At 44.5% G+C, this 12,961-nt stretch overlaps 1 protein-coding gene across 1 annotated transcript; it reads left to right on the forward strand.

The window, feature by feature from the left end:
• Positions 1-598: 598 nt before the first annotated feature.
• NR2F1 (nuclear receptor subfamily 2 group F member 1) lies at positions 599-10,724 on the forward strand. The gene is made up of 3 exons (XM_068247502.1): positions 599-2,370; positions 4,249-4,776; positions 9,783-10,724. Exons 1-3 carry the CDS (start codon positions 1,926-1,928, stop codon positions 10,061-10,063), a joined length of 1,254 nt encoding a protein of 417 aa, XP_068103603.1. The 5' UTR covers positions 599-1,925; the 3' UTR covers positions 10,064-10,724.
• The last annotated feature ends 2,237 nt before the right edge of the window (positions 10,725-12,961 follow it).

Here is a 12,961-nt window from a genome sequence, read left to right on the forward strand (position 1 = left end):
ATATAAGTATAAGTATATATATATATATATATATATATATATATATATATATATATATATATATATATATATATATATATATATATATATATATATATATTCAGTACAGTGCCTTCGCCATGCACTTTACTCGTCCCATGGCACAGGCGTTGAAGTTGGCGAATTATTCGCAGCTGCACCCCACACCAGCCACCCAAGCTCTCCAGCACCGACCTAAATAGTGTCTTCATTTTTTACATCTTCATTCTCTCCATCCAAGTTCTGCTAATTTCCCCCCATCATCCGCCCCAAGTGGAGTATTTCTGTTCAGCTGAGCCCATAGACGACCCATACTAATCAGGTCTGAAAGTAAATAGCAGCGGGTAGGGGCGCTGTGAATGAACAGTGTGCTTGTCACCCCCCCCCCCCCCCCCCCATCCCCTCCTCCCCCTCCCCTCCAGCCCCAGCCGAAGGTAACAAGGCAAGGCAGAGAGAAAGGGAAAAAGGCAGCAGTCAGCCGACCAATGGAGTGAAGGAGGTTTGGCTAACCTTAGCCTCCCATTTTTTTCTCCCCCCCAATTCAGGGCTCTGACCAGTCAGTCGCCTTTGATTATCAGTTGCCAGCAGCCCCTCGCTTGGCTCCTTGACATGAGCTCCATATAAGGCAGCGATCTCCATAGAAACGTGTCAGTTTCAATAGTAGTGTCAAAGTTCACTATATACAGACATTCGCGCAGATCCCCCTTTCGGAAACATTGCTCTGCTAGTCTTCCCGTTTAAACGCATTCATTTGTGTGTGTGTCTCTTTTCTCTGCCATCCTCGCTCCCTCTCTTTCCCCCTCTCTTTCCCCCTCACTCTCTCTTTATTGCATATTCTATTAGCTGCTGTGTGTGAGAGTGTGTGCCTGCTTTTTTTTTCCTTTTCTTTTTTTTTACCCCTTACCTCTTCCACTCCATTCCAACCAGCGAACCTCAAGCTAGCACTGGCTGCTTCATCGCATTATAAATATAGAGAGAGAGTTATTATTTTATTTTATTATTTTTTTTCTTCTCTACGCTGATGATTTGATGCTCGGCTCGGAGGAGAGGCCAGGCTTTCCCAGCGACTTGCACAGACTTTCAGGCAGGACTCTCCCGGAGAGAGACTCACCAGCATCCTCCTCCTTCTGCTGCTGCTGCTGCTGCCTTCAGGAATAAAACGCTCCACCAACCAGACCTCTCGCTGCACTTTTGGATGCTTCTTCTCGTGACTTTGTATTCAGCTCTTTTAATTTTTGCTTAAATTATTTTTTTTTTCTGAAATGCCTTCTTTGCTCATCTGCTGACACAGATCGAGGATTATTCGTCCTCCTGACATAACAATAATAAGACAAGCAGGAGAAAGGAAAGAGAGACAATCAGAGGAGACAAGGGAAGTGTGTGCCACCTCTGGACCAGGCTGCTCCCTCGGACTGCTGCTCTGAATGGCTGGCTGCGTTTTGCCCTGGATTTGGCCCCCGGACACTTACAATCCCTGATCAGCTTCTCTCCATCTTTTTTCCCCCCCTCTCTCTCTTTTGCTTTTGATTTGCCTCCCTCCATCCGGCTGCAGTGTGGGTCAGGCAGAGAGCAGCTTTGGTCCTGCCCCTGGCCGTCCTATGTCTGCTCCTGAGTGCACTGGGGAGATCGGGGCTGACAATCGTGTCTGATCAGCCGCCGCTGCTGCTCCCTCCTCCAGCGCCACAGCCGCACGCTGGAGACTGCTGCACCCCTCCTGCCCCCGGCGCTCCAGGCCGTCGTCTGCTCTGTGATACGAGGGGGGAAATCCCTGCAAAGCAAATCCAAGGAAACGGCTCCCATCAGCGGCAACCACGGCAGAGACCGCCAGCTTCTTCTTCTCCTCCAAAATAAAATCCCCCCAGACCTCGGCCATAAGCTCGCTCTCCAGCACTTTCTGGGCCCGAGATATGGCAATGGTAGTTAGCAGCTGGAGAGATCCGCAGGAAGACGTGGCCGGGGGGAATCCGGGAGGCCCCAACCCGGGGGCAGCGCAGCCTGGCAGGGACCAGCAGCAACAGCAGCAGCCACCCTCCGCTGCCCCCCACACGCCGCAGACCCCCAGCCAGCCGGGACCCCCCTCCACCCCTGGGGCGGCCGGGGACAAGGGCCAGCCGGGCTCGGGCCAGAGCCAGCAGCATATAGAGTGTGTGGTGTGCGGGGACAAGTCCAGCGGCAAGCACTACGGCCAGTTCACCTGCGAGGGCTGCAAAAGTTTCTTCAAGAGGAGCGTCCGCAGGAACTTAACCTACACATGTCGTGCCAATAGGAACTGTCCCATAGACCAGCACCACCGGAACCAGTGCCAGTACTGCCGCCTGAAGAAGTGCCTGAAAGTGGGCATGCGGAGGGAAGGTGAATATTTCTTCTCTTCATCCTCTGTGGACATGTGTGTTGTGCTGCCTGCCTGCTAGGTGTGTGTTGCCTGCCTGCTAAAATATTGATGCCTCTAGTTTTTTTTCTCTCCCTTTCCCCACTTGGCAATGTGGTGCCCCCCCCTTTTTTGCATTGTGATGCCATTAATATTAATAATCGTAGCTCTCCCTGCGTGTGGATCTTTGTGTGTGTGTGTTTTGTCTGTGGGAACAAGATGTGGGATGTTGGCTGATCCTCCTTAGATGAGCCTCTTGCATCCCTTTTTTTATCCTGTACTGTCATCACTAAACAACACACACATATACACTAAACTCCTGTCCCTGAGAATCCCAGCAGTCAGCCCCCTGAACTATGTCACCCTGTCACCCTGCAGACATGACACTTGGAGCAGGCTGGCAGGGTGACATCAGCCTTGCCCCTTGTTCCAGGCAACATTTGGCCTTGTCACACATTGTGCTGGATGAGAGACACTGGAGGAAGTTTGGCTTGGAGCAGTGTGTGTGTGTGTTATACATGACTTCATCCTTCTGCTTGTGCTTCTATAGAAAGTCCATCTTCTCTGAGAAAAGTGATAAGTTTGGGGGACATTGAGAGCTTAACTAATGAGTGATCGAGTAATCCACTGAATTCTATTATATGTCTTTTTAATCAGCACAAGAGATCAACACAGCATCACTGTACTATTCCCATCCCAAAAAATAGGACCTGTTGGCCAACAACAAATATAGATCACAGTGTATTGGCCATAGATGTATGAAATGATGACATTATAAGCCTTGTACTGCCAGTCTGCTCAATTTAAATTCACCCCCTTCTCTTATTTATAAAATAGTTTGGAGAGAAACTAGCTGAAAGTCCTTAAACTACACCAGGCGTAGAACATAATGCCTAGGTAGGTGTTAGCCTATAAAATAGGGCCGTGGAATTACCAGGGTGTAATAGTTAATGTTTCAGAAATATGAGGCAGATAAAAAGATATGATTTGAATAAAGAGGGTGACACCACTTGCTTGCTTGTAATTTATAAGCATAAAGCAGACAACAGGGTGGCACACAGTGTGTGTGTGTGTGTGATGGACGCATTGTTTACATGGGGAAAGTGGCTGGTGGTGTTTCTGCAAGTGGAAGCCATACAAGCACTCATAAAATAAGACTTTGGTCAGCTTTAGCAAGTTGGAGCATAAATAAGCTTGCTTACGTTCAGCATCCATGCAGTTAATGAATACCAGTGTTTTGCATCTAAGCTGTGTGACCATTCAGTCTCCCAGCACTCATAGCATGCTAGGCACACACAGGAAGCATTATACCTCTATTAATTGCCTGGCTGACGAATTCATTTCCAGCATGTTTAACTATTGTAAGTTTCCCTTCTCTCTTTTGCTTTCCAGCAATATTTTTTAATTACATTTTCTACTCCTGCTTTTTTTTCTCTTTATTTTTTTTTTGTGCTCTGGCTGAGCTATAGAGCCTCCCTGAGTGACAAAGTAGCAAATCGTCATCTTTTAAGTCGTATTTTTGAATGATTAGCACTATACATTGAGGCAGAGGCAGAGCCCCTGCAGTCTCTGTTCTGCCACTTTTTAATATTACATTTTATTCTGCCTTCTGGGTGTTTTTCCTATATTTAAGTGATATATTATTGTTGATGTGTGCTTGTGTTGTGTTGTGCTGTGCTGTGGATGGGGTTGCATGTTTATTGTTCTGTGGATGTTGCACTTGTGGTGGTACATATTTGTGTTTGATGTTCTAGGTGTATTATACATACTGTGCCTGAGGTCTCTATGTATATTTATATATGACTGATGTGATTTCCAGCCCTGGTTGCACATTTCCTCTTCTATCTCTTTGTTTTTGTCAGCGGTTCAGCGAGGACGAATGCCTCCAACCCAGCCGAACCCAGGCCAGTACGCCCTGACGAATGGGGACCCCCTGAACGGCCACTGCTACCTTTCCGGATACATCTCTCTGCTGCTGCGGGCTGAGCCCTACCCCACGTCCCGCTATGGCAGCCAGTGCATGCAACCCAACAACATCATGGGCATTGAGAACATCTGCGAGCTGGCGGCCCGGTTACTGTTCAGTGCTGTGGAGTGGGCCAGGAACATCCCTTTCTTCCCAGACCTGCAGATCACCGACCAGGTGTCCCTGCTCAGACTGACTTGGAGTGAGCTGTTTGTGCTCAATGCTGCCCAGTGCTCTATGCCCCTCCATGTGGCCCCTCTGCTGGCAGCCGCTGGCCTCCATGCCTCCCCCATGTCGGCCGACCGAGTGGTGGCCTTTATGGACCACATCCGCATCTTTCAGGAGCAGGTGGAGAAGCTCAAGGCCTTGCACGTAGACTCTGCAGAATATAGCTGTCTCAAAGCCATCGTCCTGTTCACGTCAGGTGAGTAGAGAGAGACTGAGTGGTACCCCAGGCTGGGTGATGGTGGGCAATGCCACCAGCCCAGCACGACACACACACATCATCATCATCACATACTGTACATCATCACACATCCCCTTGTTGGCTGCAGTTACATCCCAGCTGGAATGTTTCCTCAGCCATACCTCACCCCTACAAGGCAAGGGATTCCTCTGCCATCACAGGAGATGGGATGCTCTGTAGGGTAAACGGTGCCAACACTGATGAGAGCTGTGCTGTCACTCTGTAGAAATTGGAGGCTGTCTGCCTGGGCTCCCCATCCATCCAGGAGGAGGAGAATGTGTGTGTGTGTGTGTGTGTGTGTGTTGTTGTAGTGTGTTGTTGTAGTGTGTGTGTGTGTGTGTGTGTGTGTGTGTGTGTGTGTGTGTGTGTGTGTGTGTGTGTGTGTGTGTGTGTGTGTTGTTGTAGTAGAGTGTGTGTGTGTGTGTGTGTGTGTGTGTGTGTGTGTGTGTGTGTGTGTGTGTGTGTGTGTGTGTGTGTGTGTGTGTGTGTGTGTGTGTGTGTGTGTGTGTGTGTGTGTGTGTGTGTGTGTGTGTGTGTGTGTGTGTGTGTGTGTGTGTGTGTGTGTGTGGTTTGTTCACAATCACCCCCCAATTTAGTAAAAAACCCAGACCTGTCCCTCTATTTTGGCCATAGTATCCCTTCCATCAGGCGTTCTGCTAGTGTGTGGTTCAGATTCCTTCCTGATATATAAGGCAGCCGAAGGGGGGAAATACACCAGCACAATTTCCAGTTATAAATCACTTTGCTATGGAAACCATACTCCTATTAAATATTTAACAGATTGTCAGGGAAAAAATGCAGCAAATTGAGAGCAGGCACTGGCTGCCATGCTTGCATACATGTACAGTTATTTTTCTAGGATGATTATTTATTTAGGGATTTTTTTACTCCCTATGAGCAGATATTTAAAGGGGGTGAAAAAAAGCAATCTCAGAGGTAATCAGGAAGGGCAGCCCTTGAAAGTGTGTCTATTACAGGAACAAGACATTTTTAATGAGAGATGAATGGAGTGAGCAGCTAGATAGGCTGCCACATGTAAACAAAAGCCCGAGAAGGGGGGAAATCACGCCGCTATCTCACATGCATTTAAGGTCACCCTCGCTTGCCTTTAATTATGCCAGGCAATGCATTTTGCAGCCATATTGGCTGGGTGATGACTGTAGATCCGAGCTTATACGGCTCACCCATATAGAAAGAAGCCAGACTCGGCTCCCCTACACAATGCTGGCAAAGCAAGGCCCAGCTTGCAGCAGGGAATCCAGGCTGCATCTCCCTGGCTTGTCTACATAGGCTGCATCGCATTTACATTGGCTCTCATAGATGTGCCCTGCTATTGTAATGCAGCAAATGCTCTATTAATATCGATTGGAACATTAGATAATGTCCCTGTCATTGCTATGCAGGCTGGTCAGAGGCAGCTGTCTGTGTACTATGACTGCCCCCCTTTAACATTCTGTGCAAATGCAGCCTAGAAGGGAGATCCGCATACATAAATACAGCCTGCTATTTATCTCCCCCATCTCATCTCCTTCCATCAGGCAGGGCCAGATAGGAACACATGCAGCGTATTGCCACAGGGAAGCCTATTGTAGCAAGATATGTAGTGGCCATCATGTTTATTATGATGACATCACAAACAGTTGTTAGGAATGCCTGTGACGATGCTGAAACATTAGCCCTAAATTACACCAAAAAAATGAGTGATTGTTATGGGGGCCCAGTGATGCTCTGCTGCTTCCAAACGTCCAATCAGGTCCAGGGAAATGCCAGTCATTTTCTGTTCCCCTTAAGCTGATTGGGGGGTTGATGGGGGGGGGGGGGGCAGGTTTGCTAAGCCAGCTTTTAAAAAATATTGCTGAGTTAAATGAGCTCCAGGGTGATTTTATGAGGGATATGAAAATAGAAATAACAGCATTCAGCTCAGTCATTAATATGGCGGATTCTCGTGTAGTGGATGCTGAATAATTGAACTTGGAAATAGCAGTCAGTTCTCAGTGCCTTCCCCCCCCCCCCCCCCCCCCATATGGAAAATCTCTCCTCCCTCCACTCAGACACACTGCAACTGTACTGCAAACTTAATTTGATTGTCAGAGTCAGTTGAGAATTCTCTGAGAATACCCCCCCACCCACCAATAACTTTGAAAGCACAGAATCAAGTGATGAAAACATAATTTAAAGCATAATTTACAAAACCAGTATAGTAGGCTCTCGTAACTATTTAATCCTGGCAGAGAGTTCCCTGTCTATGGCTTTCACATCGGCGCTCCGGAAAAGTATACCCAACCTTTTGTACGCTGGACTCCATCCAGGGGGGAGGTCACGACCCGTGCTTCCCCTTTAAATGTTATTAATTTATGTACCTCGCATATCGCTTTAACTCCTTCCTCTCATCGGTCCCCTAGCAGAACAGCAAGCTGCAGCGCAGGGGGGGGGGTGGGGGGGGGGGGATGAGTGCTGATTTAACACAAGGCAGCCCCGATCAATAGAAGGAACACTTTACAGATGACTGAGAGTGTCTGTGTATAGATACATTATACTGGGTCAGGTCTCAAAGAAACAAAAAGCAAACCAAATAACTCTCTGACAGTAAATAAGCCCGATTCCTTTGGATAGGCTGGTTATTATTTCTAGAATCACTTACATATAAAAATAGAATATTTTGCTGCTATTTGGAAAAAAATAGCCTTTTCCCAGCCAGTCCTGCTGGTAGCAGTGGGTGTGCTGCTGATGCTGCCATGCTGCATGTACCTGATTACACAAAGCAACGTCATTATTGACATAACTGTTTCAACTCTGTATAAAGTTGAAAAGTACAGAATACACATGATATACAGGACTCCTGCTTTCAGTATGCCCAGGCAAAATATCTCCATGCCCCTGCTTGCTTTCAGACTTCGATTTTGTATTTTTAACCTGATAAATGATAATAGGGTCTACAGTCGATATTATTATAAAGGTAAAAGGTGAAATTATTTGGCCAGCAAGCATCACGTGGGCTATGGGGAAAGGGGGGGGGGGTAAGCCTTGCCAGGCAGGGTAAAGTCTGTCTGTCCGCATATTTCATACCACACTGCTGAGTGGGTGGAGGGGTGGCTGCATAAGTCAGGCCTGAGCACTCCTGGTAACCAATAATAACATACATGCATACATTACAGCCACATTGCAAAACACGTCTGGGTCATTACATACATCTGAAGGCTGATTAGAGGTTCTGGATTTGTATTATTTGCATTTTGTAGCCTTGAGCTAAAAAATAATTATTTGGGGAGTGATCTGCCAAAATAAATTTAATTACATCAAATCTTTTCATCCTGTGCTGTGCGGCCATTTCCAACTGTGATCCCCTCTTCATCTGATTTTTTTTTTATTCCATGTTATTTTTATTATTATTATCATCGTTTTAATGCCAGGCTACCATTGATGAATGTGAAGTTTTTTTAATGAAGTGATGTATTTATTTATTTATTTACTTTTGTTTCCTGTTGTGAGAATGCGTGGAGTCCGATTGGCTTTTGTGCTTAGAGAATAACGTTAACTAGCTTTTTTTTTTTTCTTGTTTGTTTTCCAGTTCACAGTGCCCGAAAGCAATTTGTCACAGTTTCTTGGTTTAATTTAGTTTAATTTATTTTAAATATTGACCCAGTGGGCTGCAGACACGCCAGCCTCCCTCCCAGGCCTTGCTGGTAGGGCAGTCTCTGGCAATTAATAGCTGGGGGCTGGAAGGTGTAACAATTCTCAATTCCAAAGGTCATATAGTATATGTGCATGTCAGGCATAGGACGTGGGCCTGTGTACAGCATGTGTACATCTGACTGTACCAGACAGCACACAGTCTCTCTCTCTCTCTCTCTCTCTCTCTCTCTCTCTTTCTCCTTAGCTAAGTGGCCACTTTCAAAGTAACAAAAACATAGCCTTTCTGAAATAGATCATCGTGCTGATGCACAGCGTTTTGCCACCACACATGCTGATTATGACCCCCTCTGCAGAGATCATTAGACAGTGGCCAGTGCAGGGTAGCTTTATCCAACCATCCATTCTCACAACAGAATCGTGTTCCCTTACAACGCATGTTTTTATGCACACACTTTAGCTGGAAACCCGCAGCGAGGGATGATTGATTTAAAGCAGTCACGTGGTGTATTATATAGCCATAAACATTTCACGTTTCAGAAAAACCACGTTGAAATAAAGGCTGGCGAAGTTAGAGGCGTGGGTGGAATGTAAGGGCTCCCCCACACCTCTGCCTACCTCCATCTATCCGAGAGGTGCCATAGATGAGGGGCTATAGGCCTGGCTGCATAGGACCAATGCAAGGACTGGTGGCTGTGGGCTGAATGTGGGGGTAGGACTAATGAATAGGACTGGTAGCTGCTTTCTGAGTGCCTGAGTGACTGAACGCTTTCTGTTGCCTGGGGAATACATTACACTGCATTATTCTAATTCCCTATTTCTTCTAAGTCAGGCTTTGGCTGTGAACTTGGAGAAATTGCCTTATATAACGTATTAAATGCTATCTGATCCATTGTGCATTATATAGTGAATACCAAAAAAAAATCTTGATTTTTAACTATAATTCAAAGTCATATGAATCACTGAATTACTAAAGATATATTTTTACGCTGATTTGAATACAAAGAGCATTCCATTTATATATATATATATATATATCATTGCTTTTTCTTTACTATTACTTCAATAATGTACTAGACCTAAGACTATTGTACATAGTAAATAGTAAATAGTACTGGTAAAAAATAATAATAATAATAATAATATAAAAAATATCGCTATTAATGAACAATGGACTTTAGTCTGCCAGCTTGTAAAAAATGAAATAGATAAATAATTCAGATCCCTAAAAATCTGATTTTCTGTGATATTAGTGATGTGAGTGCAAAGCCCTTGTGCCATACTAATTGTGTGCCCTGTCTGTCTCTCCTCCTCCATCATGGGCCTCCATACAGATGCCTGTGGCCTTTCAGATGCTGCTCATATTGAGAGTCTACAGGAAAAGTCTCAATGCGCCCTGGAGGAGTATGTGAGGAGCCAGTATCCCAACCAGCCCAGTAGGTTCGGCAAACTTCTGCTAAGGCTGCCTTCCCTGCGTACTGTATCCTCCTCAGTCATTGAACAGCTCTTCTTCGTCCGCTTGGTAGGTAAAACCCCTATAGAGACCCTCATCAGGGACATGTTATTATCTGGAAGTAGTTTCAACTGGCCTTATATGTCCATCCAATGTTCCTAGAAATCACCCACAGAGACAATCACAGGAGTGGTGTGTGGACATAGACATTAAATGCTCGAACTTTATTTAGGAAATGAACCTAATGAACTCCGTGTGTTTAGGAAACACACAAAAAAATAAATGGACCAAGGAGATCTATCATGAATCTGTACAGACCAGAAGCCCCCCTCCAAGGATGCGCTTTGGACTGAGCTTGGATCTATTGTGTACAGGCGACAAAAAGAAAGACTGGCGACAAATCCTGTGTATGACACATGCACATAAAGCACCACGAACATTGGCTGTCGATTTTGTAATATACTAGTCTTTATTTTCTTTTTTTTTTTTGTAAAATTGAGAACAAAACAAACAGAAAAAAAGCAAACAAACAAACATCGTATGCGCATAAAACAGAAAAAAGCAAGGCATAAGAATTAGGGGAGGGGGAGAATAACAGTTTCCAAAATAATTATCAATCAGAAAACTTTGTCCTGTGTCTATGTATCTATATCTGTTTTGTATTTTTTTTCCTGGTTCCAAACCAGGATTCCTGTAATTCTCTACTAATGATTTTTTTGATATAACCCTTTTGCTTCTTATAACGAGTGCTATATATGTTGTCCAGGCTTCTTCTTCTGTTCTTCAAGAATTAAAAAATCGAAGTGAGAATTTAAACATAATAAAAGACTTTAGCAAAAGATGCTTGCTTATTATTAGATACTGTTCACCCAAAAATAGGCTTTATGCTTATGTTACAGTCGTTGCCTCAAAACCCTAAAATAGTAAATGAGACATGGGAGGGGTGTTGGGTGTGTTATTAGATGATCAATAGGACCACTAATATTTATTATCAAATGATCGGTTGTTTGGATACTTTTGTGACTGTGGCGTTTTATAGCCTCAGTGGCGTTTTGTAGGTGTTTATTGAATCTCTCTTGCGACATGTGAGCGCTTTTGTAGTCAGTGTAGGGAGTGACTGTAATGGATACAGTTGTGTGAGATGTAAAATGAAACTGAATGAGGGAAAAAGAGAGGTTTTCAGCCACTAACAATGTGCCTTCTTCTAATATGACCCTATTTCTGCACTATCTATTTGAGCAATGGTATTATTTCCTGCTCTGCTTCCCTATAGTGCACTGGCTATTCCCAAACTATTAATATAGATATCTTAGCCGAGGGTTTTCTCCCTGGGTGGTAGATCTATGTATGCCATAGGTGTCACTGCTCTGCTATCAGGACGTGTGGATCCCACTCCACTCTACCCCCATCCGGGACACACACACAGTTTTTAATTGAAAAAAATCACTTCCATAAAAGAGTTCTTTTGAAGGTAAAAATTTAAAAAAACACCCTGCTTTCTGGCTCCTGGTGCAGATCTCTGTAACAGCTTTGGGCGCATTAATGTTTTATAGAATATGAGACAGATCTCTTAGAACACATACTGCCAAGGGAGCCTTTCCTTGACGTATTAATAACGCTGGATCTTTAAAAATAACACCCGGAAAGGAAGGCTTTTCAGCCTGGCAACGCTTCCTCTCCTGTCAGCTGCTGCTCCATCCACAAGCATTTTTTTTCTAGTCTGTGCATTAGGAAATAGCTGGGTGTCTACATGTGTGTGTGTGATGCCACCTTGTTGTTGTGATGCAGCTGGTCCATGCCACACAGCCATGATTGAGCGCTGCTGCTGTGCCTGAGACTTCAGGAGTACCCAGGCAGGAACTTGGCAGGTAGATGGTGGGGAAAGGGCTGGTGGAAGGCAGGCAGCGTTGTGACGTCATAGAGTGGGTTATGTCTGCAGAGTAGAGAGAGAGATGGCACACATCAAAGTCCTGCTCGCATTGAGGTGGAATCTTGGGAGGCCTCTACTGATAGCACCAATACTGAAGTGCAAATGAGGCATTTGTCTCATAAACATAAAGCGAGGCTGCAAATTATTCAGCAAAAAGCTGCGTTTTGTCTTTTGATGCTGTACAAGTGAATGGGATGTACTGTGTGTTGTGGAGGCAGATCCGGGGTCTGTGTGTGGGTTGTCATGTTTAGTATATAAGGCTGTGTGAGAGGTATGGGTTTTTGGTTTTTGTTACTTTATTTATATCTATATAGTCAGTGACGCTGAAAATAAGGTGTCTCTTAAAAAAGACCTCAAACTGCAGCATACTCAATATAGTATGATAGCTGCGCTCTGATACTTTTCTTTTTCTGTGTGCTTGTTTTGTGTGTTCTTGTGTGTTTATGTTGTGTGCTTGTTTTGTGTGTTTATGTTGTGTGCTTGTTGTGTGTGTTTTTGTTGTGTGCTTGTTTTGTGGGTTCTTGTTGTGTGTTTATGCTCTGTGCTTGTTTTGTGTGTTTTTGTTATGTATGTTGTGTGTGTGTGTGTGTGTGTGTGTGTGTGTGTGTGTGTGTGTGTGTGTGTGTGTTTTGTGTTTTGTGTTTTGTGTTTTTGTTTTGTGTTTTTGTGTGTGTGTTTTTGTTGTGTGCTTGTTTTGTATGTTTGTTTCTTTTGTGTACCCCTGGGTAGTTTTCAGGGGTTTTTTTCATACAAAATGTAATATACCTGTACTGTATATTAGATAGCAGTTTTGAACCAGGATGACACCATGTATTGGCTTAAAGCGTAATGGCTAATAAGCCTTCTGCAGACTCTATTCTTCAGATTCGATATGAGATGAAATACACACATATTGCTTTGTGCTTTGTTTAGTAACTTTAGTTTTATCTTCTATGTGTTTTATTTTGTCTACGTTTGTTTCAGTGTTTTACTTTGCAGTTATGGCTGTTTTAACGTCATTAGTTTACTGTGATCGGTTTCTGTAGGTCAGAAGTATATGTTTATATGTCACTGGCACAGGCGTAGTGCAGTACATCGCCCGGAGATAGTGTGCATGGAGCTCACTGTAATGTATATTCAGATTCTATTAT

Source organism: Hyperolius riggenbachi, chromosome 1 (genome assembly GCF_040937935.1).
Source record: "Hyperolius riggenbachi isolate aHypRig1 chromosome 1, aHypRig1.pri, whole genome shotgun sequence".
NCBI lineage: Eukaryota > Metazoa > Chordata > Amphibia > Anura > Hyperoliidae > Hyperolius > Hyperolius riggenbachi.

Coding starts and splice junctions, on each gene's coding strand:
- NR2F1 (XM_068247502.1), top strand. CDS start 1,926: ATGGCAATGGTAGTTAGCAGCTGGAGAGATCCGCAGGAAGACGTGGCC. Junction 2,371..4,248: donor AGTGGGCATGCGGAGGGAAG/GTGAATATTTCT, acceptor TGTTTTTGTCAG/CGGTTCAGCGAGGACGAATG. Junction 4,777..9,782: donor CATCGTCCTGTTCACGTCAG/GTGAGTAGAGAG, acceptor GCCTCCATACAG/ATGCCTGTGGCCTTTCAGAT.